This window comes from Leptonotus elevatus, chromosome 13 (genome assembly GCF_054856555.1).
Source record: "Leptonotus elevatus isolate MCC_2025b chromosome 13, RoL_Lele_1.0, whole genome shotgun sequence".
In the NCBI taxonomy this organism is placed as follows: Eukaryota; Metazoa; Chordata; class Actinopteri; order Syngnathiformes; family Syngnathidae; genus Leptonotus; species Leptonotus elevatus.
Window position 1 is genome coordinate 7,880,999 of NC_141251.1, and position 27,910 is coordinate 7,908,908.

At 40.4% G+C, this 27,910-nt stretch overlaps 2 protein-coding genes across 4 annotated transcripts in view; one reads left to right on the plus strand and one right to left on the minus strand.

Annotated features, from left to right (window-relative positions):
• Nucleotides 1-14,488, plus strand: eno4 (enolase 4). Of its 2 annotated transcripts, XR_015096846.1 has the most exons (15): nucleotides 1-410; nucleotides 923-1,051; nucleotides 1,423-1,610; nucleotides 2,465-2,598; nucleotides 2,992-3,158; nucleotides 3,458-3,586; nucleotides 5,750-5,818; nucleotides 6,288-6,452; nucleotides 6,569-6,694; nucleotides 7,742-7,916; nucleotides 8,323-8,384; nucleotides 12,234-12,351; nucleotides 12,770-12,843; nucleotides 12,934-13,014; nucleotides 13,985-14,488. XR_015096846.1 is itself a non-coding variant. In XM_086092652.1 (14 exons), the coding sequence occupies exons 1-14, from the start codon at nucleotides 249-251 to the stop codon at nucleotides 12,946-12,948; spliced, it is 1,713 nt and encodes a 570-aa protein (XP_085948778.1). In that variant the 5' UTR covers nucleotides 2-248; the 3' UTR covers nucleotides 12,949-13,112. The 2 variants fall into 2 exon arrangements, 1 of the variants encoding a protein (XP_085948778.1); XM_086092652.1 differs by lacking the exon at nucleotides 13,985-14,488 and having other exon boundaries at nucleotides 2-410; nucleotides 12,934-13,112.
• shtn1 (shootin 1) overlaps nucleotides 7,193-27,910 on the minus strand; it is a 26,260-nt gene continuing 5,542 nt past the window's right edge. The window contains exons 4-15 of one of the 2 annotated variants that reach the window (XM_086092654.1): nucleotides 27,467-27,561; nucleotides 23,691-23,853; nucleotides 23,360-23,457; nucleotides 20,944-21,025; nucleotides 20,715-20,809; nucleotides 20,483-20,629; nucleotides 19,555-19,708; nucleotides 15,992-16,121; nucleotides 14,768-14,847; nucleotides 13,968-14,068; nucleotides 11,030-11,121; nucleotides 7,193-7,855 (exon numbers count right to left, since the gene is read on the minus strand). In XM_086092654.1, the coding sequence (XP_085948780.1) occupies nucleotides 7,849-7,855; nucleotides 11,030-11,121; nucleotides 13,968-14,068; nucleotides 14,768-14,847; nucleotides 15,992-16,121; nucleotides 19,555-19,708; nucleotides 20,483-20,629; nucleotides 20,715-20,809; nucleotides 20,944-21,025; nucleotides 23,360-23,457; nucleotides 23,691-23,853; nucleotides 27,467-27,561 (1,244 nt within the window). In that variant the 3' untranslated portion in view covers nucleotides 7,193-7,848. Of the gene's footprint in view, nucleotides 7,856-11,029; nucleotides 11,140-13,967; nucleotides 14,069-14,767; nucleotides 14,848-15,991; nucleotides 16,122-19,554; nucleotides 19,709-20,482; nucleotides 20,630-20,714; nucleotides 20,810-20,943; nucleotides 21,026-23,359; nucleotides 23,458-23,690; nucleotides 23,854-27,466; nucleotides 27,562-27,910 lie in introns of both variants that reach the window. The other variant, XM_086092653.1, reaches the window with a different exon arrangement.

Sequence of the window (27,910 nt, forward strand, 5' to 3'; positions counted from 1 at the left end):
AATTCAATGAGTTAAACACTCGCAACTCAAATCTTAATGACAGATTAAATTCCACGGCTGTATGTTACGCGGTGAGCGCAAATGTGGTTGTTTTTCATCTGTTTGGTGGTGAAGTCACAAAGGGAAAGAGGAAAGAGCAGCGCGGGACATTCCAATTTCCGAGTCTCCTACTGTCACCCGAACGTGCCGCTCCCATGGTAACGGACAACAGCAGCTTGAGCGAGGCCCGCCCGCACCACAGCTGAACAATGTCGAGTTTCGTCAACTCTGTTTCTGAAGAAGACCAGGAGTTCTACGACATCAAAAACGCAGCCGCCGAGTTTTACCGGGCGAACAGAGTGCCCGAGGAGCTTGAGAAAGCCCTGGGAGAGCTTTTCTTCCACAACCCCGAGGACGTCCACGGTTACCTGGTGCAACAAACTTTACTTCCTGATATTTGTTAGCATACGTAATTCCAGTCAACCATTATTTTAATGTACACTCAGAGCGTTCTGTTTCTAGCTAATTGCAAAAGAGCCGTCTCGCTGTGTTTACTATGTATTGTATTTACGGGTAATTTAATATAAGCTATACTCTCTCTTGACTTTCTGTTTAATGCGGCGAAAATGATGCAAAGAAAACAAGACACAGATTTTACTGGCACTTGACATAAAACATCGAAGAACAGATTGGACATTTTTATCCCTTTTGACAATGGACCAACAACTCAGCACATATGGGCAAAATTTAAATCATAATCACAAATTTGGAACCAATTACACTTGAATCATTAGATGTTAAAATTCACAGTGCCATTATACAGCACATAAAATCTTTACAATGTCGATTCTTTTGCATGCTTTTACATTTGTATTTACTCTACTATTCCTTATTATTCATATTTTAATACACACCCCCAACCCCCCAACCATTGATTTCCTAGGCAAACTATTTCACAAACCTCTCATCACAACCACTAATCAGTAGACTGAATGGAAAGGGGGCCTTTGATTCAAGAGGACAACAATGTGCTGAGGCTGAAGTCTTTTGCATCATCTGCAACAAGGAAAAGGTAAAGCTCAAGAAATTACATACAGTGTTGGGAGAAAGTGTATCCCCCCCCCCCTCCCCCCTTTCCTGATCTCTGAGTTTTTGCGTGTTTAGCACACTTGCACATCCACCTGTGTATGTGTCGTTCCCCCACGTCACGCCATCGCCACGTCACGTCTCCTAAGTTAATCACTTTGCTCTATGGAGCCAAGGCAACTGAGGTCACGGGGGGGGGGGGGGGGGGGGGCACACACTTCAAGCGCAGCTAAGAAACTAAATCAGTCATTTTACCATAGTGTTGTTTTCTTTTCGTGACATGATCTGTCAACATTTCCCAGCAAATTATGTGAGTGGTTTTCCATTTAACGGACTGATTGGATTCCTTCCGTCCAGAGGATGTCTTCTGCTGCCGTCTCCAGCCACCTCGGTGGGCAGAAGGAGACTTTGCTGAACTGGCAAGCAAAAAATGAGGAGAGGGCTCATCATGTCACGACTGCTGTCCACTGGATCGTTGAACCTCTGAACATGATGCTGAAGGGGCAGAACCCTTGTGACCAAGCAGAAATTGACCAGGAACTAAGGTACGATTACGCATTTTTTTCCCCCATAGACTTTTTTTAGATAGGGACCAAGTAGACTCCGTTTTAGAGTAGGCTAAGATTTACACTAGGAAGTGAGTCAAATAAAGAATTGAAAGAAAAATAAATAAAAGTCACTCAAGGAATTAGTAAGTAAGTAATTTACACATTTTATTTTAGCGCGACATTGCTTACTTCCGCTCTCGACATAATAGAAGCCTAAAGTGTCTCCACTAGTCTGAAGTCGATTTTTGGATCTCACGGTGAGGAGGACGGCGGTCATCCATGTTTGTTTTCATCTGCGCACACCGCGTCTCTCAGCGTGTGTACTTCCCAAAATGTCCCGGAGATGACGGACGGGTACAGCGTTTCTTGGTTCATGTTCTGTATTACCTTAATGAACATATTTTAATAATCGAGATCGAGATGTGGAATGTTTGCGAATCGATTCGTCCACGTCTGAATCGCATTGCATCAGAAAATTGGACATTTTTTCCCGCCGCTAGTCACCCGTGAAACTTTTTAACAACAAAAAAAAACAAACAGAAAAGAGGATGCCGTACAGACTCTCTTTGTATTCCAAAATAGTCATTCGTCACACAGACTCTTGAGGGATTGGCTTTTTTTTCCCCCATCGTGACATCATGATGCACACAAGCCCGCCTCTTATTGGTACCTTTTTGCATGATGCCCCGTGATCTACGATTTACACATGAAAGTCGAAATGCAGAATCTGGCCAGGACATGATTTGTGATGATGCTTTGTAATAATTTTCGTTTTAAAAGCTGAACATACGCCCCTTGAGGATAATATTTATTAAAGTATGGTGTTCATGTCTGGCTTTTAAATTACACAGCAATTTCTTCATGGCCCGTGTCCAGGAGGATAAGGAACTGAAGGAAAAGGAGGAGAGTCAGTCTGCTGTCGAGCAGGAGGTGGAAGTTCCCGTTTCGCTACCTGAGAAGAAGAAAGACAAGAAGGCTGATAAAAGTAATGAGTAATGTATACATTTGGTATACCTGACAGGACACAACAAAATATGTTAGCCAAGGGCATGTCACTTAAATGTAAATGTGTAAACAATTGAGCATTTTTATTATTTATGGCATAGTTGCTCACACAGCTTTTTGTACTAGATTTGACTGGATACATAATGAAAGGGCTGTGAGTGCATGTGACTTTTTTTTAAATTTACTAAATAATACACACAAATGTAATGGATTTCTAGTCACTAGAGAAAACCCACCCAAAAAAAAGCAGCAGCATTGTATCCCAAAATTATATTACTGAAGAAGAAAATGGCTTTTTTTGTTTTTTATTTATAATAAAACTTACAATGTCCTGGCTGCTACTAACACTTTATTTCTGACATTTTATTCACAGAAAAAAAAGGCGGTTCGGACAAGCCATTTTGTCCGGCAGAGCCACCTGAACCAGTGTTGCCCGGGTGCTTGGCCATTGGCTCAGTGTCGCTCGCTGTAGCCAAGAGCGGGGCGCAGATAAAAAACATTCCACTCTACAAGTATATCCGAGCACTGAAGAATTCAGAGGTGAGAGCCAAGGATCATAACTTTGGCTTGAATATTAATATATTTGGTTAATTATGTTTTATGAAAAACAAAAGTGGGAGAGTGCAAAATAGTTAACTTTGATGAAGGTGCTAGGCTATTTACCTTTTAGCTGGATTCGAGTATTGGTGGAAGGAAGGTTTGGGGCGTGTTTGTTTTAAACCCTGTAACCGTCCCTAACACTCTTGATGACCGCACGCACATTCGCCAACCCAACACATACTCTCTGCTAAGCACTACTTTGTGCAGCAAGTAAAAATGTCTTCCATTTGTGTGTGCAGGATCAAGCTAGCTTTCACATTCCCGTCTCCCTGGTAACTATATTAAGCTGCGGGAAGTTTTCTCCTGGAAAACTGAATTTGCTGGAAGAGGTCATACTGATCCCCAACGCAGGACAACAAGTCAAACAAGTACTCAACTCACTAACCTCTCATGTAGTTTTCATGGGTTTTCTCTGTCTTGGGATTTATTTTTTTGTGAGAGAAGACAGTTGTCTCATAATTTAAGATGGATCAAAACCCCCAAAAATCTAGTCCCCCCCCCCCCCCCCCCCATAAACCTGTATTACTTTATTCCCAACAGTATGGGGTATAGGGGTGTGAATTGCCTAGTACCTGGCGATTCGATTCGAATCACGATTCATAGGTCACGAGTCGATTCGATACCGATTAATTCCGATACAAATCTTTAAATTGATTATTGCGATTTTTTTTAAAACTCAAATCAAAAAAATACTAATCAGTAAACTTGTACATGTTCACTGTAAGATTTGTATGAACATTTATTTATTTATCTGAAAATTAGGTTGCAGTCTCTTTCATGTTTGAACAGCACTGAAATAAAATATTAAGGCTTAATGTTCCATTAATATAACATTCTTCTATGCTTAATGTGTGAATCTTAACCCTAAGTAAGACATTTTGTTGAATATTCCCCTAAAAAAAATTGATGTTTAAACATCGATTCGGCCTAATATTGAATCGATTCGAGAATTGCGCGCTGTAATATCGCGATATATTGCCAAATCGATTTTTTCTAACACCCCTAATGGGGTAGATGCCATGGACTTCCGACTTACGGGTTTCACACATCAGTGTCGTTTGCGGCCAACACTCGGTTGGGGTAGACGGAGCACGGTGTTGAAAATGTCCGTTAGCACCTCGGTCAGCTGGTGGACACTGTCCCTAGTACGCACCCTGTAATATTGTCAGCTTTGCTGGGGTTAATCCTTTGAGGTTCTCAGGTTTCTTCTCGCCTCTGCTGGGGATAAACTAAGGGGCGTGCCATCAGGCGATGGTGTCAATCTGACGTTGGGGGTGTTGTTGGGGTTTTCAAAGCAGGCAAATAACTGGTTGAGGGCATCTGAAGGAGGGCAGAAGGGGATCCTTTGAGCATTGTGTGTTCTTGGTGTTGTAGTTTGTGATGCATTTAATACTACTACACCGATGCAGTTTTTTGTAAGTGTCGGCGGCTGTCACTGGAGCAGACAGCGCGAGTGTGCTGAACCCGGAAATCCATGGAGCCGCTCCCATGAATGCAAGGCTTCAGAGTTTTCGTATCGGTCCAGTAGCCCCAGACATGCACGTTTATGGAGTTTAATTAGGGTTGAATTTCACAAAATATAAAAATTTATTCAAAATAAAAATGTGTATAACGTTTTTTCGGGTCAAAATTAATTTGGATTCACTTCGGCCAATCTTTTGAATACATTTATTTTCACTTATTGCTTTCAAATACATTTTGACATTTGAGGTCTTATTTTTTTCAGTTGCATGTTTTTTCTTTTCAGATTCAGATAATCTTTTTCACAGTTTCAGAACTCATTTTTTCACTTTAAAAATAATTTTCTTTCAGTTTCAAATCTTTTTTTTTTTTTTTGAGTTTCAGACTTTTGACTTGAATGTTACGTGGGGGCGTGGTATCACCTGAGCGGGGCGTGGAATCATGAGTGACGACTGCACAAAAGTGCTTTGGAATCTCCCGTCCCCAGTGACGGTGCCTTCAGGAAACGTAGGAAATAAAAGACATCTAACTCAATACAATACAATTCATGTGATTGGCAGAATAAGAATTGATGGCCCGTGTACTTTTTTGGCCGTTCGTATGGATATCGCAGTGATCATCAACTCGCCTGAGCTGCCGTGAATCGAGTCGGAACTAAAACGACAAAATCTGCTCAACTGAACGTTTGCTTTTTTGGGGTGTAACGGTTAAGGCGTTCGTTTGCCTCGTAAGCGTAGTGGCTCGGGTTCGGTTCCTGTCGCCTGTCTTTTATTATTATTATTATTATTATTATTAAATATATGACTATTTCTTGAGTCAAAACTGTATGTTTTGAGGGTTAGGGTTAGGTTGGTACATCTGTAACCACCAAGATGGGTCCGATTGCCATGACCATGACTTGGCAATCTACACGGACACGACGGACCTGTGTTCCGCCATTGATATGTAGATTTTTTTTATAGTCAACATAAGCACACATGCATTTTGTGTCAAGTGTTTTTCAATGTTTAGACAATCATTCAGGCACTTCTACGTGTCGTGCTAAACTGCGGCCTCTTTTTTTTAAACAGATCATCACAATGACAACACAGTTACAGAAGGAAATGATGAGAATAATAAGCGCTTCATCAAAACCTGGGGTGAGATTTTCATCTATTGATAAATAGAATAGGAATGGGAGGTTTTATGCGAAAACGGTAGGTGAAAGGATTTTCTGGTTGAGCATTCATAAAAATAAAAATAAAATACTATATGTATTATGTTTTTTATAACTAATCCTCAAACTAATTCAGACATGAAATCCTGGAGTTTTGTTGAAAAGATTATTCAACCGTTCACACTGGCAGGCAGAATGTTAACAATGGAAATTGTGAGTGGCACATTCAGCTGTCATAACCTTGCACTCCCAACTGTCTCATTCATCATAACCATGAATTTATTGTTAGTAGCCTACTACACGGTTACTTAAAAAAAAAGATATATATAAAACACATATCTACACAAATGGAGTTCAAGTAAAGGCTCATTTATTTTGTCTGTATATATTCCTAATATTTGTATAGAGGTGGAAAATTCCTTTCATAAAATAAGCTTTGTGTTTGCTCCAAGGTCATCCAGGTCATTCTGAGCAACAAAGGTGTGCTGCCCATGAACTACGATCGTCCTGAACAAGTTCTGGATCTGATCACTGACGCCTGCAATAACCTTGCATTTGAACTGGGAACGGAGATCCACCTGGCAGTGAACTGTGCGGGCCCTGACCTCATGGACTATGTAAGTGTATATCAGCAAGTATACGTTTGAGTAATCCATGCAAACAACAGGGAAAGTGATGTCTCATGGAAATATGTTTGTCTCTTTTTTTCTTTCTTTCCTGTCTCCCATTTCAGAACAAAGAAAAGTACGAGATTGCAACCGGAAGTTTTAAGTCCGCAGACGAGCTAGTAACCATGTATCAAACCCTTGTCAGCAAATATACCGCAATAGTGGCTTTAATTGACCCACTCAGGAGAGAGGTATGTTTGCTGTTTACGGCATAACCCTTGAATCATAATTTTACAAAGGCATTCTGGACAACTTTATGGTAACGGTTTCTAGAAGGCCTTTTTCCGCTCCGATTTGAATAGTGCACCAAATATGTTTAATAATGCATGGTTGGACAAGTTTGTTTTGGAAGGGTCCCCTGGTCTCAACCCCATCCAGCACATTTAATGAGGTAGAACAGAGTTGTGGGCCAACATCAGTGACCTCTGACCTCACAAATGTTCTTCTGGATGAATGGACAAAAAAAACCCCTAGACACAATCGCAAGCTTTTAGAGAGTCTTATGTTGCTGTATATAACTGCAAAGAGGCGTTCGGCACCATATTTGCTTGTACGTTTGTTCATACAGTCATGAGAAAAACAAACTCAGAATTTGTCATTTTGTGGAAAACTTGTCACGTTTTAACTTAAAAAGGACAAGTTATGAATTCGTCATAATAGTAATTTGGAACGACAAAAGCAGGTGGGAACATTTTTAAATGTATTTATCTAAACTGGGAAAGCAATTTGGAACAAATTCTCATTTACAATGCCGATTTTCCTGTAGATAGAAAAGCAAAACAAGGCAAAAATAAAAGCAAATACAAAAAAATGTATGGACACAAACTATACAAAACAAAACATAGGTAAAACATATACAGTACACAAAACATAAAATAATCCATTCACAAATAACCAAAATTGTCCTCCCGAATCAAAATACATCATAGACCTCTCACTTCCCTTCAGAATAATCATTCAGAGTTACAGGAATTGTTTGAGTACAAAAGGTATTGCAACAAAATATTTGGTTTTCCGTTCGGACCACAAAAGAAAACAATGCTTAATTACCATGAGTTTAATGTAAGCATTTTTTTTTTTTATCTTACTGTCAGTTTCAAGATACAATGACTACTGTGTTTTAACCATTTTGCCTGTATTTGTAATTCTGTACATACTGTATGCACACACACACACACGTATACATTTTTTATTTTATTTATCTCTTTCTGAGCTTGAGTGTTTGTGGACTTTGTAAGGACAGAGAACAGTGGGAGAAACTGAGCGCTGCGATTGGAGAGTCATGTGTGCTGCTCTCTGACGCGACCTACAAGCCACAGGCTCCACCCCTTCCTGGAGTCACAGGTTATGTCCTAAAACACATCAACGAGATAACTGTCAGCGACTTGATCCACATCACGTCCCAGCAACAAGGTATGCGGTTTTGAGGATGACTTTTAATTGATTTCAAAAGGAAATGGAAATGGTCATTTTTATGTTCAATTTATATTTCTGTACAAAGTTGTGTGTTGTTTTTTAAAAAAATGCACGGTAACAAAATGGAGTTTTTGTTGTTGTTGAGTAAATCATCTAAATCTGCCATTCGTCAAGAACCACGGAGAAGTTCACAAGCTTTCTCAAAACAAGCAACAACAACAACAACAAAAAACATACGGTATACATTCAATCAAGTTATTTGAACCCCAAAAAAGTATTTATTGTTGGTTCTACGCAAATGATGATGGCCTAATGTGTGCTATTGTGGAATATTTTCCTATGGCATGTGTTGGATGATAGTTTGTTGTCACTGCTAATTTTGTACGCTGGCGTCTTCTTGCAGGTTCACTTGTATTTGGTGCGGCAAGCAACGAGCCCTGCGATGACGACTCGCTGTCAGACATAGTGAGTGTCGCTCTTGTTTGTGTATAAATCCTCAACAAAATGGAGTGCGTTGGTTTAGTTCTATCCACGTTGCTAATGGGTTGAAGTCTTAATACTAAATAAAAGTTTGAGCGGTGCGCAAAAAAAGGAAGCGTCATAATAAAGAGCTGATGGGCCAAATTGCCAAGGTCACACAATTTAAAAACAAAATCTTTGGCGATGACGAATAAGCAGTATGAGAAGTGGGAGGCAAGACGACCCAAGTGGCAAAAGGCAGCAGAGGAATTCGGCTCCAACCAACAATTTGCTAGAATAGGGATGCTAACGTGTTTCATTCGGGACGCTCGTTTAAACACCAGATACGTTATTTCTCCAAAACATACTCCAGACGCAAACTTATTCATGGGGCAAGTGTGCATAGAGATTGGCTGTGGTACTCCCCTCAAAGTGTCAAGTCAAGTCAAGTTTATTTATATACTACTACTTTCCTGCCAGAGGGGTTAAAAAAAAGTCACGTGACGTCCGGATCTCTATTGAAAGGCAGCTTGCAACGACGGACACACTTAGGTCCACCCCCTCATTTGAATAACATTTCATGACGGATTTCATGCTGACAGCGTCCGCAGCATGAAATAAGCAAATATGAGAGCAAAGCCTTTTTATTTATTGATTGATATTTAAATCTATTTATAAATTTAATTTTGTATTTCCACATTTATTTATGTTATTTGGAATCTCGTTTTTTTATTTTTGTATTTATTTTTACTTTTATTTATTTATGTATACATACATATTTTGTTGTTTTTATTGCTATTAACTCATTCACTAACAGCCATTTTCACTGAAGCTATCCTCTCTTGTGTTCTATTGATATAAAAACATGGAACCTACCAAAAGAATGACTAGAGTCTCTTCTTTGATCAGGAAAAAAAAGTATATTTCTGTTTTTATTTTGCAGCAATTAGCATTATAATATAGCTAAGTTTCATCCTTATTCACACATCTGTTTTAAACAGTGGGGAAAAGAGCTTGTTTGCAACATGGCCCTGGTTGATCTCTTATACTCTGCTGCCACCTGCTTGCCGTTTTTGTAATAACTACCATTGCTTCAACCGTTCTCTGCAGTTCAGAGGCTGCATCAAAGCTTTCTGTATGCTCTAGCATAAAAAACAACAACATTAAAGCGTATAAATACGTCTCTGGGACACTGGGAATATTTAAAATAGAACATATTTATACGTCTTTGGGAGCAAATTCGTTTAAAAAATTGGGGTATAAATAATATTTTATATCAGTTTTTATTTTCACTTTTATTAATTAATTTATTTTTAATTTTGGCATTTTTGGTCTTTCGTAGAACGGGGGCTGCAATGGCCACAGGGAACATAATGTAAATCAGGGGTGCCCAAGTCCAGCCCTCGAGAGCCCCATCCAACCCGTTTGCCAGGTTCCCCTCCTCCAACACACCTGATTCATGATCAGGATCGTTATCAGGCTTCTGCAATGCTTGCTAATGAGCTGATAACTTGATTTAGCTGTGTTGGATTAGGGAGACATGGAAAACAGGCTGGATAGGGGCTCTTGAGAACCGGAATTGGGGACCTCCAGTTAAGAAAGACATTTTCAACCAACCTTTTCGACCAAGACCAAAACTACTACTGACCAAAAAGAACGCAAAGGCTCATCTCACATTTACCAAAAAGTATAACCAGAGTTTTGATGACCTGTTGCATCTAAAAATAGCATAGCATGTGGTAGTTTGGCGCTTCTTTACTACTTCAGAAACTGGATGACGTGATGAATGGAACAATGAATTCTGCTGCCTTCCTGAAAATTCTAAATATAAATGAAAACTATATATATATATAGTTCTTTCTTAAAAGCACTTTAAGTGTGATAAAAAAATATGCAAAAAAAAATCAAATACAATCAGGACAAATAGGCTACATTTTCATGGCATTGTAATTGTAATTCAAATCATGCCTGGATGAAAAAGATAATTTTGCAATATAAAAGGAAATGTTCCCATCTACTATTGTTAAACATGACAAACAACAAAATGTAATCAGTGTGGACATTTTTCACATATGGCTCACGTGAAACATGCAGCAACCAGCCGTTCTGCTGATTGCCGCACTCCCACATCCTCTTGAAGGTCCACTGCTTTTTGCACACTTCTTGATTGTGCGACCTATTATTATTATTATTTTTTTGCCACATTCCGACCTCTCAGCTCTTACAAGCATACTTGTGCTGTTTGTAAGGTGCCAATACGGAATGGGATGCTTAATGGTCAACTCAACCTTCACGAAGCCCAATTTTGACCCGGCAGATGCGTCACAGACAAAAGTTCACAGATGTGACCAATTTTGCGTTATCTTGAAGCGTCATACCGCGTGGAGTGTGACATAATCAACGATTGTTCATCTGGTATCTGGGACGCTTCACGACCACCAACAGAAAGTCTGCCGTGTCATAATTTTATTTTTTTCTCCGCATTGTGTAACATAGTGATATAGTGAATTTATTGCTTCTTGCCACACAATAAATCCACCGTGAAAACTGGAGCAAAACACACATACAGACATAACAATTAGCATAAAGAAAATAAAGACAACTTAGATTTAACTTACGCAAAAGTATTGACAGACACAAAATAAGCTCACTTGGCTGTGTGCAATGTCCAAAAAGGGAACTCGGCTTGTTTCCTTTCTTCTGTCTTCATTTTTCTGTTTCTGTCTGATGAGCGTATGTCTCGCTGTATAGAGGACCAAAACTGCCATAAATAAAAAAAGACAAAATAAATAAATGAATGGATAAAAGTGAAAATAAAAACAGATATATAGAAAATATAAGTCAAAAATTTAATATAAAAAAAAATATATATATATATAAATGGAAATAATTTTTTTTAATCCCTGAATAAATAAATGAAAGTAAAAATAAATAAATAAATGAGATAAAAAATTAAATAAATGTAAAAATAAATGTGGAAATAATTACAAAAATAAATATATATTTGAATAACATTTCGACCTGACAGAGTGGCGCCTACAGCATGAAATAAATAAATGTGAGAGCAGAGCGTTTTTATTTATTTATTGATATTTAATTCTATTTATATATTTATTTTTGTTTTTGGACATTTATTTTTATTTTTTGAATCTCGTAAAATTTTTTGTATTTTTTACTTGTATTTATTTATTTAGGGATATATGTTTTTTCATTTATATTAATTTTTTTAATTATATTTTTTATATCCGTTTTTATTTATTTATCTATTTATTTATCTATTTATTTTTAATTTTGGCAGTTTTGGTCCTCCATATCGCTGTGTCTTAATGATACTTTCTTACGCTCCTTCCCAAGCTCTTCCTCTACTCACTCACTGGCATACACACATCCACCGTTCGCCACAGCGCCCTCTCTGGTGTGGGTGGTGACAAACACCCAAAAGCAAAGAAAACAAAATGCACAAAATGACAACGTGGCTGTTACAAGCGAGATCGAGCGAAACACTAGTCGCTCCCTGACCACCGCCGCTCTCGCATGCCAGAGCTTGTCTCTGCAACGCTACCTGAAAAATCGACTCAATTAAAGAAGTAACGCCTTTTTACTTCAATCACTGGTCCTGATTTAGCCTTGAATCTAATGATCTATTTACTGGAAGCCGCATCAGCAGCGCGAACGTGAACTGTAGGCACTGGAATGTCCCGCTTTGCTGAATGGCACAGGCGGCTAAATGTGTTACACCTCTAATGCCAAAGGAGTGTGAAAGGGACGACAGACAGACACACACACGCACGCAGCGTAATTGTCTCTCTATCCCTTTGGTGCCATCAGACAGATTTTGTTTTCTTCGTCTTTCAGGCTGTGGGTCTGGGCCTGGACTATGTCAAACTGGGAGGTCTGACCAGTGCCGAGAGGATGACTAAATACAACAGGCTGGGTTCTATAGAGGAAGAGCTGTCTCAACAGGGGATCCTGGGTATGTTTCTTTTAGTCTTGCTCTCTCGCTCAGAAAGAGGAGTCCGGACAAAGGCACATAGCAAGAGAGGAAATCTCTCTCTCTCTCTCTCTTTCTCTCTCTCTCCTGAAAGAAACCAGTGTGTGCGGAAGTATGTGTGCAATTTTTTTTTTTTACCTTTCTCTGTTAATTGGCTGCCTAATGACATGCGAGGACAAGCGCTTTCCTTGTCTGTCAACCCCCCCCCCCCCCCCCAAAAGGGAGGGGGGTGACGGGATAGAATAGAAAATGAGGACGTGTTTGTGAGCTCATTCCGGACAGAAAAAGCTTATGCAACATGTTGTGGGTTGATCCTACAAGGCAAAAAGTTTCATTCCAATCGTCCGGCGAGGTTTGTTTTCGTCCATTCACTTGATTTCATGATTTGTTTCATCCGCAGTCCCTAAGGAGCAACACTGCCTGCCACTGTTCAATGAAAGAGAAGAGGAGGAAGTCTCGGAGGAACCGTTTTCGGTTTGTATGCCGCGCATATCGCCACACATTTATTGTGCTTCCTTTTTTTTATATATTTTTTTTACATTTTCTGTCTACTGCTCTCAACAGCCACAACCCAGCTGAAAAGTAGGAAAATCCAGTGGCTGATCACATTTACAACTTTTGGGGATCCTTCTCAGGATGGCACATGTAAATACTCGTACAATAATGTGTGATGGTAACAGTACCGTACATTAGCCCAGTTTGATGTTTCAAATATTATTTTGTGATAAAGGGCCTGAAATCTGTATGCTGTGTTATTATTTTTCTGTTTGAGAGGGTTTAAGGCAGGGGTGTCAAACTCATATTCGCTCAGGGGGCCAAATGGAGGGAAATACCAAATGGGCCAGACGAGTAAAATCATGGTAGATAACTTAACTCATTCACTGCCATTGACGGCTATAGACGTCAAAAATTCATTTGAACTATTTCTATTAGTTGAACATATTTTTCCATTTTTGTTAACAAGAGTATGAAAACCTAGAATTATTATTTTTTTTTTAGATTTAGAACAGATATAAAAGTTGTGATTAATTGTGAGTTAACTAGTGAAGTCATGCGATTAATTACGATTACAAATTTTAATTGCCCGATGCCCCTAATTTTTAATAATCTTTTCTTTTTTTTTTTATATATATATATTTTTTTCTTTTTAATAATCTTTTTTTTTTTTTATAAGGAAATGATTAAAAATTAGGGGCGTCAGGCGATTACAATTTTTTGTCGTAATTAATCGCATGACTTTACTAGTTAACTCATGATTAATCACAGATTTGATATCTGTTCTAATACACACACAAAAATAGGTTTTCATACTCTTGTTAACAAAAGTGGGAAAAAATGTTAAACTAATAGAAATAGTTCAAATAAATTTTTGACGTCTATAGCCGTCAATGGCAGTGAATGAGTTAAGCAAGGCACTGTCCCGACATGGAACTACAACACACTAAAACTATAAAGCAGAGTGTAAGTTGAACTTCCCCTTGCACTTGGTGCACTAAAGTGCATTGCAGTGATAATGAAGTTACTGTATTCAACATTTTCTTTAATGTACCAAATTATTCAATCAAATACAAAACTTTAAAAACAAAAACAACAACAACCTGTCTTCTATTATGAGGTCTCTGGCTGGCAGGCCGAAGCTGAACGCCTTTCTTAATCCTGTTCATCATTTCCTCAACGGCTTGCTGTCTGACGTCTCCTTCTGTGAAACACACAAACCACAACACACACAAGCGGGAATAAAAAGTGACTTGTTCTAAACGCTCATAGGGCCAATTGTTTTTAATGGTGTTGAAGGAACCTTGGGTTTTGTGCAATATTGTGCCAAACGCTGGCATTTTTCGTGTTATTAACTCATTCACTGCCATTGACGGTTATAAACGGCAAAAATATATATTTTAACTGTTTCTATTAGTTCAACATTATTTTCCACTTTTGTTAACAAGAGTATGAAAACCTAGATTTTTTTTTTTAATAATCCTTTTTTTTTTTGTGAAAAGATTTAGAACCGACATAAAATGTGTGATTAATCGTGAGTTAACTAGTGAAGTCATGCGATAAATTACGATAAAAAAAATTAATCGCCTGTCACCCCTAATTAAAAAAAATAAAAATAAAAAATGAATTTATGGAAGTGAATGAGTTAATTATATTATCATAGATAAAGCATATCATAAAAAAAACATCAAATCATGGGGATGTTGGGGGAGAGTAGGTTATTTTTATTGTACTATATATTTTAATTGTTGAGTTGCATTTTACTGTATGAAAGGTGCTCTATAAATGTGTGATGAATGTTTGATTTTGTTGTCTGTCTTGCTAAAATAAGTGTTGTGGGCTTTTACTCCAAAACAATAGAAAAATGTTTGAGTAATCAATAATCCATTTGCAATTTTTGTACCTGCTCTCTTGTCAGAATTGTGGACCACAAGTGGAATGTCGCTGCTGTTTTGTCTCTTTCTGATCAATGACAGCAGGGAGCTGCGGAGTGAGCACAAATCAATATTATATTTTTAAGAATCTGCATTGAAAAGCTGCCACAGTGGTTTATTATTATTATTATTTTACTTTAATTGAAACTAAACTACAGTGGGTATAAAAAGTATACACACCCCTCTTCAAACGTCAGTTTTTTTGTGGTGCAAAAAAACAACGATAGTTCATTTCAAAACTTTTTCCACCACAATGTAATCTATAAACTTGTACAACTCAAATGAAAAATAACTCAACAGAACTGTACAGCGTTCCCTTGCTACTTTGTGGTTTGTAACCCAGTTTCTTGTTAAGAAAAGCCATTTTAAGATTTAAAAGAAAACTTGAACTTAGTTTTTGGGCCGACGTTTTATTGCCATCATGTGCTGCCGGGCTGTAAAGCGTGCATCCGCTCACTATAATTCACCAACGCAGCTTAACCCAGCTGAGTATTTATTCTACTTTTTGCATTTTAACTCATTCACTGCCATTGACGGCTATAGACGTCAAAAATTAATTTGAACTATTTCTATTAGTTTAACATTTTTCTACTTTTGTTTACAAGAGTATGAAAACCTAGAATTTTTTTATTGTACATTTAGAACAGATATAAAATTTGTGATTAATCGTGAGTTAACTATTGAAGTCATGCGATTAATTACAATTACAAAATTTAATCGCCTAATTTTTAATAATCTTTTTTAAAATTATTATTCATTCACTGCTGTTGACGGCTATTAACATAAAAAATTAATTTAAACTATTTCTATTAGTTAACATTTTTTCCCACTTTTGTTAACAAGAGTATGAAAACCTAGAATTTTTTTATTGTACATTTAGAACAGATATAAAATTTGTGATTAATCGTGAGTTAACTAGTGACGTCATGGGATTAATTACGATTAAAAAAAATAATCGTCACAGCAAATAAACAAACCAAATAAACAAATTTGATTGTACAGTTGGCTTTGAACCGTCGCTGGCAGGCAAGACCCGTTCAAGAAAGTGGGTGTGGCTTGCCAAGCAAACAAAAAAACCTAGCCTTTATAATTAAAGTGGGGTGTGTTGACTTTCTATAACATTGTGCTAAAAATCTGAAAACGATATCATTAAACAAAAAATTTACTACCACTAAAGGCGTAAAAGGTTATACCTGAGTGGGTTGAAGCCTGCTGAGGTTGGAAGTGGTGGTGGTGGTGGTGGTGGTGGTGGTGGTGGACATGGAGGTGCTGGAGGATGTGGGGGGTTTGTAGCTGTTTGCAGTTTCTTTTGAAGTTCTTCAACTGACCAATCCAAGGACAAAAGGATTTACTGACTAGTCATTGCTCGTTTAAGTGCACAAACACCATTTCCCCTTTGTTACGGTCGCAATTGTTGGAATCAACATGAAGATGTCTGCATCCGCGTTCCAAAACCGAAACGGCCAACACCATATCAAGGGCACACAACGAAAATAAGCACGTCATGCAAATCATTTGATATTAAATAATAATATCAAAGATGTAATTCTAACACACAGCTGAGCTGAGAAGGCAAAAGTGTTAAGGAGCAACACAGTGTAGAGCCGGGTCGATCGTTACCTGTTGTTACAATAATTAACTCATTCACTGCCATTGACGGCTATATGCGTCAAAAATTCATTTGAACTTTTTTTTTTTTTTTTTTTTTTTTTAAGAGCTCAGTATTGTTCATTCGGAAATGTCATCATCATTGCTCTTTTTTTTTTTTTTTTTTATTTTTTTTTTAAATATATATATATATATATATACACATATATACATACATATATACATATATACACACACACATACATACTTTTTTTTTTTTTTTTTTTTTTGTGTGTGTGGGTGAGTATGTGTGTGTGCGTGCGTGCGTGCGTGTGTTTGTTAGCTCACCAGAAAACCTATTAGAAAAAAAAAATCTTATACCGTTCACCTAAATCGAACACCAGGAGACCCGAGGGGACCGAAGAAAACCAAGGAAGGTGAAATCCAGCACCGACCAGACACCCCCCACCAGAACTCCTCCCCAGCCCAAGAAACATCCAGACCCCAACAAATCCAAAAAACATAAAGTCAGGGAGGCCTCAAGAGACCAACGGAGAGACCGAGAAAAGGAAGGAAGGACAGACGAAGCCGCGTGAGATCCGAGACACCAGCCTCCACCGATTCAATAACCTGAGGAGGAAACAGATTGTGTCTGAGTTTCGGTAGATGCTGGTGTGGTGGATCTGGCATGCATGAAAATCTCCACCAAAGAGGGGAGCCGTCGACCCCCGCCGGAACAGAGCAAGCGCAACACCTCAGGGCCCCCCAGGCCGCGGCAGCGCCAAAGGACGACCCCCGGGCCCCACCAGGGCCACCGGCCGGAGAGCAAACCCAGGAGCAGGAGCGCCCCCCGCCCCAACACGGCCCGCGCCCCCGGCCCAACGCAGCAGGACGGGGCACTGCAGGCCCACCAGGCACCCCACCGGCCCCCAACCCCCGCCCCCCCACCACCCCCCGCCCCCCATCCACCCCCCGCCACCCACCCCAACCCAGCCCCAGCCGCCCCCATGCCCCCAATCCCCCAGACACCCCCCACCCCCAGCACCCCCCCACCCCGCAACCCCCACCACCGCCCCCCCCCCAACAAAGCCGCCCCCCCCCCCGGCCCCACCCCGACCAACCGGCAGCCCCCCAACCCCCGATCCCCAGCCCCCGGGGACCACCCGCACCCAGGCACCGGCGCCGAAGAGGGGCCGGACAGCGGAGCGGAGAGGGCAGCCGCGCCCACCCCACCCCCCGCCGTGTGGAAGGACGGAACACCGGGGGCAGAAGGGGGAGATGGGGGCACCGGAGGGCGGCCGACACCCCCGAACCCCAGGCCCAGCGGGGGAAGGCCCCGGTCGTCACCCCAGCGTTCTTTGTGAAAATTAACCCCTGTTACTGAGTCCGCCAGCTCGCGGACTGGCGAACTCTACCCCTAAACCGTGAATGTGACCCCACCCAGTGTATATACAAGTGTGTGTGTGTGGTGCATTAAAATTAGGAGCAGGTGAACCGGAGCCGATGGAAATGATATTCCCACGCTCCGATCCACCCGCCACCCAAGCATGTTGCTGAGTGTATGTGGTGCATTAAAAAAAATAGATAGGGCGGGGGGGGGTGGGGGGGGGGGCGGGTGGCGACACGGACAGGGGACCGCAGCACTGCTCTATACTGCGGCCCCCAACCGATGGCACCCCCACAAGCCCCCAAGCCCCCCCCCCCACCCACAAGTTGTGTGGTGTATTAAAATTGGAGGGGAGTTGTAGGGTGAAGACGGTGTTTCCACCCTACCCCACCCCCCAAAGTGTGTTATGTGCCCTATATGTCTATAAAAGTGTATTGTGCAAACCTAGTGTAGTGAGTTAAGAGGTGTGACCAGCGGGGCCCCCCCCAACCGGGCGGGGGCAGGAGGCGCACCGGCCCACCAAGCCCCCACCCACCCCACCAGGACCCCGGCGGGCATATGGGACCCGTCCGGCGGGGCGATAGGGCTCGCCCCCCGGATACTGGGTCCCGCCCGAGGTGTCAGGACGCCCACCGGAGCGGGGCGGGCACGACACCAAACCCCAGCCACCCCCGCCGGCCCCCATAGCACCGAGACCCGGGCCATGGATGGAGCCCCCGGCCCAGGGGAGGGGAAGGAAGGCGTACCGGGGAAGGGGAAGGGAGGAGGGAAGGGGACGACAAGAAGGGCAGGGGGCAGCGGCAGGGACGCAAGGAGAGGGGGAGAGGAGGAGGAAGGGCGACGAGGGAGAGGGGACAGGGAGGCGGAGGACGGGCGGGGAGAGGCGAGGAGGGAGAGGCAGCAAGGGGGAGGAAGGGGGAGGGGAGAGGGAACCACCGGGCACCCCGGCGGCCCACAGGCCCCGAACCGCGTCGCCGGGCCCAGAGCGACGGACCGCGCCGAAACGGCGCCGCCCCCGACACCAGGGAAAGCCCCGCAACGCAGCACCCCCCAAGAGACCCAGGGAACGGCCAAGACGCAGCCGCCACCCAGCAGCCAACAGAGGGGGAGACCCGCCCACTCCCCGCCAGGGGGGACAGCACCCACAGAATTAACCCACTGGCATGCCGTGAATCCGAATATCTTAAAAAAAAAAAAAAAAAGAGAAAAAAAAAAAAATAATAATTTCATTTGAACTATTTCTATAAGTTTAACTTTTTTTTCTTCCACTTTTGTTAACAAGTGTATGAAAACCTAGACTTTTTTTTTTTAAAGAAAAGATTATTAAAAATTAGTAATTTGTAATTGTAATTAATCGCATGACTTCAATAGTTAACTCACGACTAATCACAAATTGTATATCTGCTCTAAATGTACAATCATTTTCTTCTAGGTTTTCATACTCTTGTTAACAAAAGTGGAAAAAGGTAAACTAATAGAAATAGTTCAAATTAATTTTTGACGTCTATAGCCGTCAATGGCAGTGAATGAGTTAAAAAGCAATACAAATATACATCCAGAGGTACGTAGCTACAATAGCTAAGCATGCTAATTCCATGGATGCTATCACCGTAGTCAATAGTGTATACGTTACAAGGTAAAATTAAACAATTGGTAAAAATGGGGGTGTTGGCGATACTTTCACTCGTACGGGGTGTGTTTGTGTTCCTGAAGCCCACACAATATTGTACAGTGTTGTTGCCACAAAGCATCTCGTTTCCGCGGTTGTAAATACGTTCTTACCTGTACACCTCAGATCCTTGACCTCCGCTTTGGCCTTGGAGCACTCCTCACTGCGCTCCCGCTTCTCCTCCTCCACAAGCTCAAGTTTGCACCTCAAGGCTGTCAGCTCCTTTAGTGCCTCGCAGCTACTCAGTTTGTCCTGCAGCTTCTTTAGCTAAACACACAAAACATTTTGTAGGTGCTGGATTTTCCCTTTTGTGTTCATCATCTTTCACAGCACAAACTACTAATAAAGGTATGAGTGGATGATTATGGACACATTTTCAAGCAAACGCCTTTCCGGTTGAGTTCAATTGAAAAAAGAAAGAAAAGGCAAACGGGAAATGTTTCAATTATATTTTTTTGTTGCTGCAGCTTATGCAATTGTTGGTAAGTAGCGCTGGGACATTTGGTTGCCTGCTCTCCAACCCCTTCTCTGTAGCCTTTTCCAAGTTCCAATTGTTCATCAAATGAGGGCTATGTTCACTTTCTGTATGGCACCGACAGAGATCAGCGATCCCACTCAGCTTTAATTGTTTTACATCTGAGCCGGTGGAGGACGGGTGGGAGCTGGTTCGAGGCCAATCTCCTGCCGTTCATTACCAAGCATGTTCTTAAATGCTTTTCCTTTTATGCGGAAAACTGTTTTTGTTAACAGTGAGGCTATGTTTTCACTCATACGTGTTAGCTGTGTTATTCTGACAACGGAATGAGAACACAATTAAATGTCAACCGAGTACCTGCGCAACTTTGTACCTTTTGAGTAAGTACATGTTACCTCTTTGTCCTGAAATACAGGATGTCGATGCAGTATCCTAATACTCTCTAGGTGAGCAAAACCCATTCAACTAACATGAACAATGATTTTTTTTTTTTTATGCTTTCAAGTTGAAACTTTCTGGCTTTCCTTTCTTGCTTTTTCATATCCCAAGTCCAGTGTCAGTTCTACCTGGCACTGTTGCCCCTGTTTGAGGGTTTCCAATTCCTTGGCCAGAGAAGTAACCTGGCCGAGCGCCTCCTGTAGGGCGTGGCTCGGTGTTGCGCTCTGCATCAGGATCCGGCTCTGTCTCTTTAGAATCTTTTGCTCAACAACCATCTAAAACAAGGGGAGTTAAAAGGCAAAGAAACATATACACGTGATGAATATCTCGGAATGATATAGAAATTGTAATTGAACTCACCTCTCTGGCAAAGTTCTCTGCCCCCTCTCTCATGTCCCGCTCCGTGTTCAAGGTGTCCTGTAAGGCTTCATATTCCTCCACAGCAAACTTAGACACTGGTTGGAATTCACACATTTTTATTTTTTTACAAAACTGGTCAAATGTACTTTTATTTACTGTTATTGTGAGCCCTATTCATATTCACCATACAATACAAAATTGAATTGAACCCATGCTCTCCCACTCTAACCTCTGTTATATTTCCCCAGTAGCTTCTTTTGCTGCACCGTCTCGGCCATTAAAACACTGTTAGCGCGCTTTTCTGTCAGCAGCTGCAAATAGAAGGAAAAAAAAAAGAATGGAAAAGAGGCGGGATTTACTATCAACATTGAAGGCGCAGTGCAGTCAATTGGTGGTTAGCACTGCGGCGGTGTTGCATTCAAGAAAAGGAAGACGGGTATGGAATTTGAATGCAAACAATGTTAACAACACATTGACGACATTGCTGCGTATATTTACACACAGCAGTGCTCAAGAGTATTTGGACAATTCCTTTATTTTTACTACTTTGGAATTGACGTATATAAAAGATTTATAGGAAACCAAGTTGGCGTCGACACGACGGGTCACTCGCTTTTAGCAAACCTACATAGCTTACTTATACGAGAGAAGGAGGAAGCGTGGGAAGCAAGCCAGCATGCTTGTCGACAATATGGATTTGAACTCCACTCCCATCGATTCATCTTGCAAACTGAAGATGATCTTCCTCCTCACAAGGTCCAAAAAGACTTAGACTGAAAACCTGGCTCCATGAACGCATCCCGGACGCCGCGCTACATCTCCCCGCCTTCCAATCTCACCATGTGAACCGCGTCATGCAAATCAAAGGGAATATATGTTTCTATGTCAATAATAAATGGTGTCACGTGACTCAAAACACACTGCAGCCTGTATTTTGGAGTCGCTTTTCCGGAACTGTAAGTCACCTCATGAGTTTTTTTTTCCTTCATTCTTGCCAATGTTTACTACATCTCACCACAAGACAACGCAAACGTCATGCTTCAAAAGTAGGCCGACCGAGTAAACAAACTTGAACTAATGTACCCAGTGAAGGAATTTTTTTTTTTGGGGGGGGGGGGGGCATGAATATACGGACTCTGTAACATCCTACATGAGTTTTTCTCAGGACATGTGTGTCCCACACTGTGGTTCACTACCCAAGTCAGGAAGACCAAGGACGACGACGCCTTTTGAAGCGGGGACAGAGCGCCGTACAAAACAGGCCTGAAACCAGCTGACGAAGGGAATTAATATTACCCAGAGAAGCTATGCAGACAAGCTGGAAAAACAGTTTACTGCAGATCTGAAAAGGACACTCCCACACCCCACAGCCACCCACCCACCCCTCACCACCAACAACCTCCCTCACACCCAAGACTCCCTCCTCCACTGCCTTGACTATTCATGAACAGGATGTGAGATGGCTCCTCGAGCAATACGCGACAAAGAAGACGTCAGGAGTGTCCCCCCTTCTGCCTGAACGTCTGTGCTGACTAGCTGCTTCAAGTCATTACACAGGTCTTCACACAGATCCTTGGAGCTGTGTGAGATCCCGTCCTGCTTCAAACACTCCCAACATGATCATCCCAGTCCCCAAGAAATCTGCAATATTGTGACTGAACGGCTACAGGCCCGTCGCTTTGACATCCGTGGTCACAAAGTCTTTCGGACACCTAATGGACCCTTGCTGGACCGCCTGCAGTTTGCAACAAGTCAGTGGATGGGGCCTGCACTTCAACCTGGAACATCTCGATAATAGCAACACACTGGGGGGAAAAAAGTTAATTTGTATCTGTTTCCGTTTTGCAGCAATTAGCATTCACATTCCTGTTGAAGACACTGTCAAAAAGAGCTTGTTGCAAAATGACCCTGGCTGATCTCTTATACTCTGCTGCCACCTGATGGCTGTTTTTACTACCAGTGCTTTAAGCCACCTCTTCATGTCAGAAGCTGCATCAAAGCCTTCTGCATGCTCTTGTATAAAAAAACAAAAACAAAGATAAAAAAAAACGTGTAAACACGTTTTTGGGAGGGAAGAACAATGTATTAAAACACGTATTTACAGGTTTTTGGTTTCGAATGAGTTAAAAGCTAATAAGCATATTTTGGAAGATCTCCTAACTTTGAGGAGTCCTCAGGGACTTGGAGAGTCTGTTCCAGAGTCGCGGAGCCACAGACTGGAAGGTGCTATCTCCCATAGTGTGTGAGAGTGGGTGATGGAGGATATAAAAATAATAAAAAGACTTCGGTGACATCGATATAATATTGCCTGATTGTCACAACTGCTCCATTTCAAAGTCTTACAAACATTTTCACAAATGGCTTTGCTCTTGAAAACACAGTACACAGTAAACAGCTTCTTTCATCTTGCAATGGAAATCTTCCCAGCAACTTGTGTTCTCGTTATTCCTGCTGCTATTATGAGTATTTGGGTTTTGATGCTACAAAGAAGGTTCAATCAACACAAAACCTTCAGTCCGCTCGCTCGGAAACATCGGTTACAAGAAGATCAAGATGTGGTGAGTTTTTTCTGCGAAAAATTCCGGGTAGGATTTTGTGAATGCCTAGCGCTGAAAATGTGTGTGCGCGCTTGTAGAAGCACTTACTTCTTGCCTGGTTTCTTCAAGTTGTTCTTTCAGCACTGCGAGATTATCACATACGTGATCTTTCTCTCTCATTATCCACTGCAATTTACTTTGCAGCTCTGAAAAAAGGAAACAAAATATATATTTAAGGCACACAAAACAGAGAGAGGATGCATGAAAAATAGACACAATACATCATATCGGAATGAATTACATAGCAAGACAAAATACATTTTGTCAGTAGTTTAGCCTTGAAGAAGAATTGTGTAGACATTTTGTGTGTCTCTGTTTAAAACGGAAAGCAATTTGGTCACCATCATACTGTGCCCAACTCTTGAGAGAAATTTTACACCTGAGATTTTGGTCTGGCATGTGGTTGACAAGCACTCGGTAGCATTTAGCTCGTGGACTTCTTCGTCTTCATCCTCAAGGTTGATCTCGCTGATGGCCGCTGGGCTGAGCTGAGACAGCAACATCATGCTCTTACGTTTCAGAGAGCGGTTCTGACGGTTCAACTACAGGCGTAGAAAAAGAAAGACAAGCGCCGTCAAACGTCAAAGTATGTCGTTTCACGGCGGCAATTAAGATTCAAAGCGCTGTTTAATAATAACACACCAGATAACATGCTTAAATCCTGTAAAGCCATGAAATATATGAGAGAAAATTCAGATTTTTTTGTAGAGTATTTATGTATTGGTCCTTTTGAAAAAAAAAAAAAAAGGAAAATCAACTTCCACGTATGACTTTTGATTTGTGTCATATTTAATACATCTGGTCACAATTTAAATTTGTGCGTTAACTCATTCACTGCCATAGACGGTTATAGACGTCAAATATTCATTGGAACTATTTCTATTAGTTTAAAAATGTTTCCACTTTTGTTAACAAGAGTATGAAAACCTAGATTTAGAACAGATATAAAATGTGTGATTAATTGTGAGTTAATTCGTGAAGTCATGCAATTAATTACAATTAAAAAAATATATTGCCTGACGCTCCTAATCTTTAATAATCTTTTCCTCTTCTTTTTTTTAAATCGCGTCAGGTGATTACAATTTTCAATTGTAAAATTAATCGCATGACTTCAATAGTTAACTCACGATGAATCATACATTTTATATCTGTTCTAAATGTACAAAAAAAAATTCTAGGTTGTCATACTCTTGTTAACAAAAGTGGGAAAAATGTTAAACTGGTAGAAATTGCTCAAATTAATTTTTGACGTCAATAGCCGTCAATGGCATTGAATGAGTTAATAATTGTCAAAACGATAATAATAAACAGACTTATCAAACATATTAGTATTTCAAAAAATCAGAAAGAACATTTCCCACTATTAATAAGCAGTGTCTCTCCTTTCTCAATTGGGGCGATCTTGCAAAGTTTGATGGAAAAGCCATCAGCTGGGTGAGACTGCCCTCTAATGGACCATCCGTGCAATGCATGTGTCAGATCATATACGTCAGGGTTTTAATGGGGGGGGGGGGGGTATTATACTCATGAAATAGAGGGCTCAAATTGTCTTGTATTTAATACAACACTTTTGGCTTTTGAATTTCAAACCCAACAATGAAAAGAACGTATTAATTCCAATTGTCCTGGTGTGTGTTTATCTGAAAGGGTACATTCATTATGAAAAAAAAAAAAAAAAAACTAATTTGAGGTTAAAATTGGGGTCAACAGGTGGTTGTCATAAAGTACAAAATAAACTTTTACACTTGCTGCCAACCAAAATGTCATTCGAATGATTAAAAAAAAAAAGTATTTTCAAGCACTAAAATGTGGAGTTGCAGTATAATTCATTTTCTTGACTAATTTGTCAAAAATGATGCAATCTGTGTTCTTGAGCATTTTGGAATGTTGAGCATCTTGAATCTACGAATTGACGATGGGTTCTAGAAACATGACAAGAATAAAATAATTAGTCCATGCATTAATGAATAAAAAGACTTTCGTATCTGGAAAATTAGAAGCATACACTTTCGTTTCATGTCATGCACGCTGTTTTCAGTATACCACGTAACTTTTTTTTTTTTTTTTTGGAGAGCTCAGTTCATTCGGTAATTTTACCAATTTGACATGCCATCGTCATTGCTCTCTTTTTTTATTTTTATTATTATTCTTTTTTTTTTTATTAATTTTTATTTTGTATGTGGGTGCGTGTGTGCATGTGCGTGCGTGCGAGTGTGTATACTACTACATTACTAACCACCGGTTCAGAAAATGGATGGATGGATGTTTTTTTATTCACAAAGTAATACGACAGAAACTAAAGATACCACACGCACGACACTGAAACACGAAGACAGCGTCGCTTCCATATAGCGGAACTCGTATTCAAATTTTCAAATGTGTGAAGTGGCAGTAAGTTTGTATTACAATCAGGAAAATCAAGCAACAAAATAAGGTAGCTGCAAAAGTGACAGGGGAGATGAGCTGCTTCTTTTCTTTTTGCCCTGCAATCAGTCATAATGGCAGGACACATGCAAAAGCAATGATCAGGGGGGTGGGAAAACATAAAGCGGCACGCAGATGAAGAAAGGAGGCAGAATGTCTCCATTTATGCGTAATGATTTGTTTTGAAGTTATTCATATTTGCATCAAGCATTTCAAAACATTTCTTAAACATAGTTTCAGATTGATCCATAGAAATGAGGACGGGCATATTTACGCTGCCATATTCAACAAGTTCAATCATCAGAAATCCATGGAACAAATAAGAAAGCCAGTCTTAAGAAAAACTCAAATGTAGCCTTTAGGAAATACTGTGGATGAATGCAATTTACAATGATGTTATCAAAGGAAAGAAATGTGAATTGGAGAGAAAGAAAAAAAAGAGAAAAACGGGAAAGAACAGCCATAAAAGAACATTTAATGGCACCCTAGTGAGACAAGATTGAAGGCCTTTTTTTTTTTTTTAAAGCAACATAGAGCATAGAATAACATAATGCTCTTCAACAGATGCAAAATTAACGTTTGGAATTATATAACAAGACACCATTTTCTCATTTGTTCTTTAGAAAACAAACACAAAAACATTAAGTAACGCAAGCACGTGTCATTTGACTGCCTGAAAAACGGCAAGAGCATTGAGTCTTTTTAATTTTCATTTGATTTATTTTTGTATTTCTTGGAAATACATTTCAAACGTTACCTAAACAGTAAATGTAAAAGACTTTCACTTTCGCTTATTGATCTACACTAAAGCATTTTTTGCAAAGCTCGACATTCCACGATTTGAAAACTTATTACAACCAGCAAACACATTGTTCTAAATATATTAAATATTATTTTAACTTTCAAATGGCTTACCTCAAGTTGTATTGTGACCAACGGTCGAATCTGGAATTGGTTATTGTTGCACACTTGGGTGTTGTAAAAACAGTGGAATTCAAAACGTGCTGAATGCTAGCTTGCGTGCTACATGCTATTAGCGATCTTTGGACACCGACGTAGACGCATAATAGACACATAGAGCAAGCCGTGTGATTGGCTCCAAATAGTTCATAATAACTGACAATTCCGAACTCAAGTCCAAATGAAGACCAACTCAAAATTGAGCATTATCCTCTATAGTTAATGCAATTAGTAATAATTTTTGTGCCCGCTAAGTGCACTGCAGTTAGTTTGAGTTTCTCGATGCCGACATAAAGTGTGGTTAGACCTTCATAAAACTCACAAAAGGAAGAAAGATGAATCGATCCAAAACCTTTCGGCAGATTTAGCTAAGCAAGAAGAAATACTTTTCCCCCCCCCCACAGCCTACAACTTGGCAACATTTGGTTGAACCTGGCGAACTGGAGCTTTTGTCCAGAAATAGAATGACAAATGATTACAGTTCAACCCCTAAAAAAGCTGCAAAAACACTCTGGGCTCCATCACTCTCAAATAACAACTCACAGTTTAGAAAGTACTCCAAAATTGTGCTCCTGAATCAAAAAGAATCGAATGCAATTTTAGACACAGTAGACACGAGAACAGAAGAACTGCTTGGGCACAAAATGCTTTTGTCCGAGTCATTGAATGACTCGAGGAGAGGTTATCGTGGATTTGCCGAAGTATTTACTTTACAAAAAAATTTCAACTTTGTAATTTGTCACATTTGTTTGTCATTTTCAACAATTGCACCTTGACGGCCAGGGCTTCGGCACTTTCTCTGCACGTCCGCTCGATCTCCAGTTTCTCCTGAATGCCGTTGACTTCCTCAATGACCAACGTAGAAACTAAGGAAGAGAAAAAAAAAATTGACCAACCACAAATCTTGTCGCATTGAATGACATCAAGGCCCTGATTCTTCCGTACGCTGCAAAAACTGAAATCTTCAGTAAGATATCATTTCTTAAATTTAAGCTTAAATGTGCTTATTTTGCTTTGACAAGTTATTATTTACTTTAAATTTTAAATTTTCAGACAAGATCCTTCCGCTTACTTTAAGATACTTATTACTTAATTATCTTATTTGATCAAGCAGTCTTAGCATTGAGTGTTAAGGGCCAGTTTTAAGTACGGTGAGGCTTAAAACAAACATTTTCCATATTTTAATATGACTAACCAACATTAAACGGCCCTGAA

What these genes read in the sequence shown, in the direction of transcription:
- eno4 (XM_086092652.1), top strand. Translation starts at nt 249, where the DNA reads ATGTCGAGTTTCGTCAACTCTGTTTCTGAAGAAGACCAGGAGTTCTAC. An exon ending in TCATCTGCAACAAGGAAAAG is followed by an intron (nt 1,052 to 1,422) that starts GTAAAGCTCAAG and finishes CCTTCCGTCCAG; the next exon opens with AGGATGTCTTCTGCTGCCGT. An exon ending in GAAATTGACCAGGAACTAAG is followed by an intron (nt 1,611 to 2,464) that starts GTACGATTACGC and finishes TAAATTACACAG; the next exon opens with CAATTTCTTCATGGCCCGTG.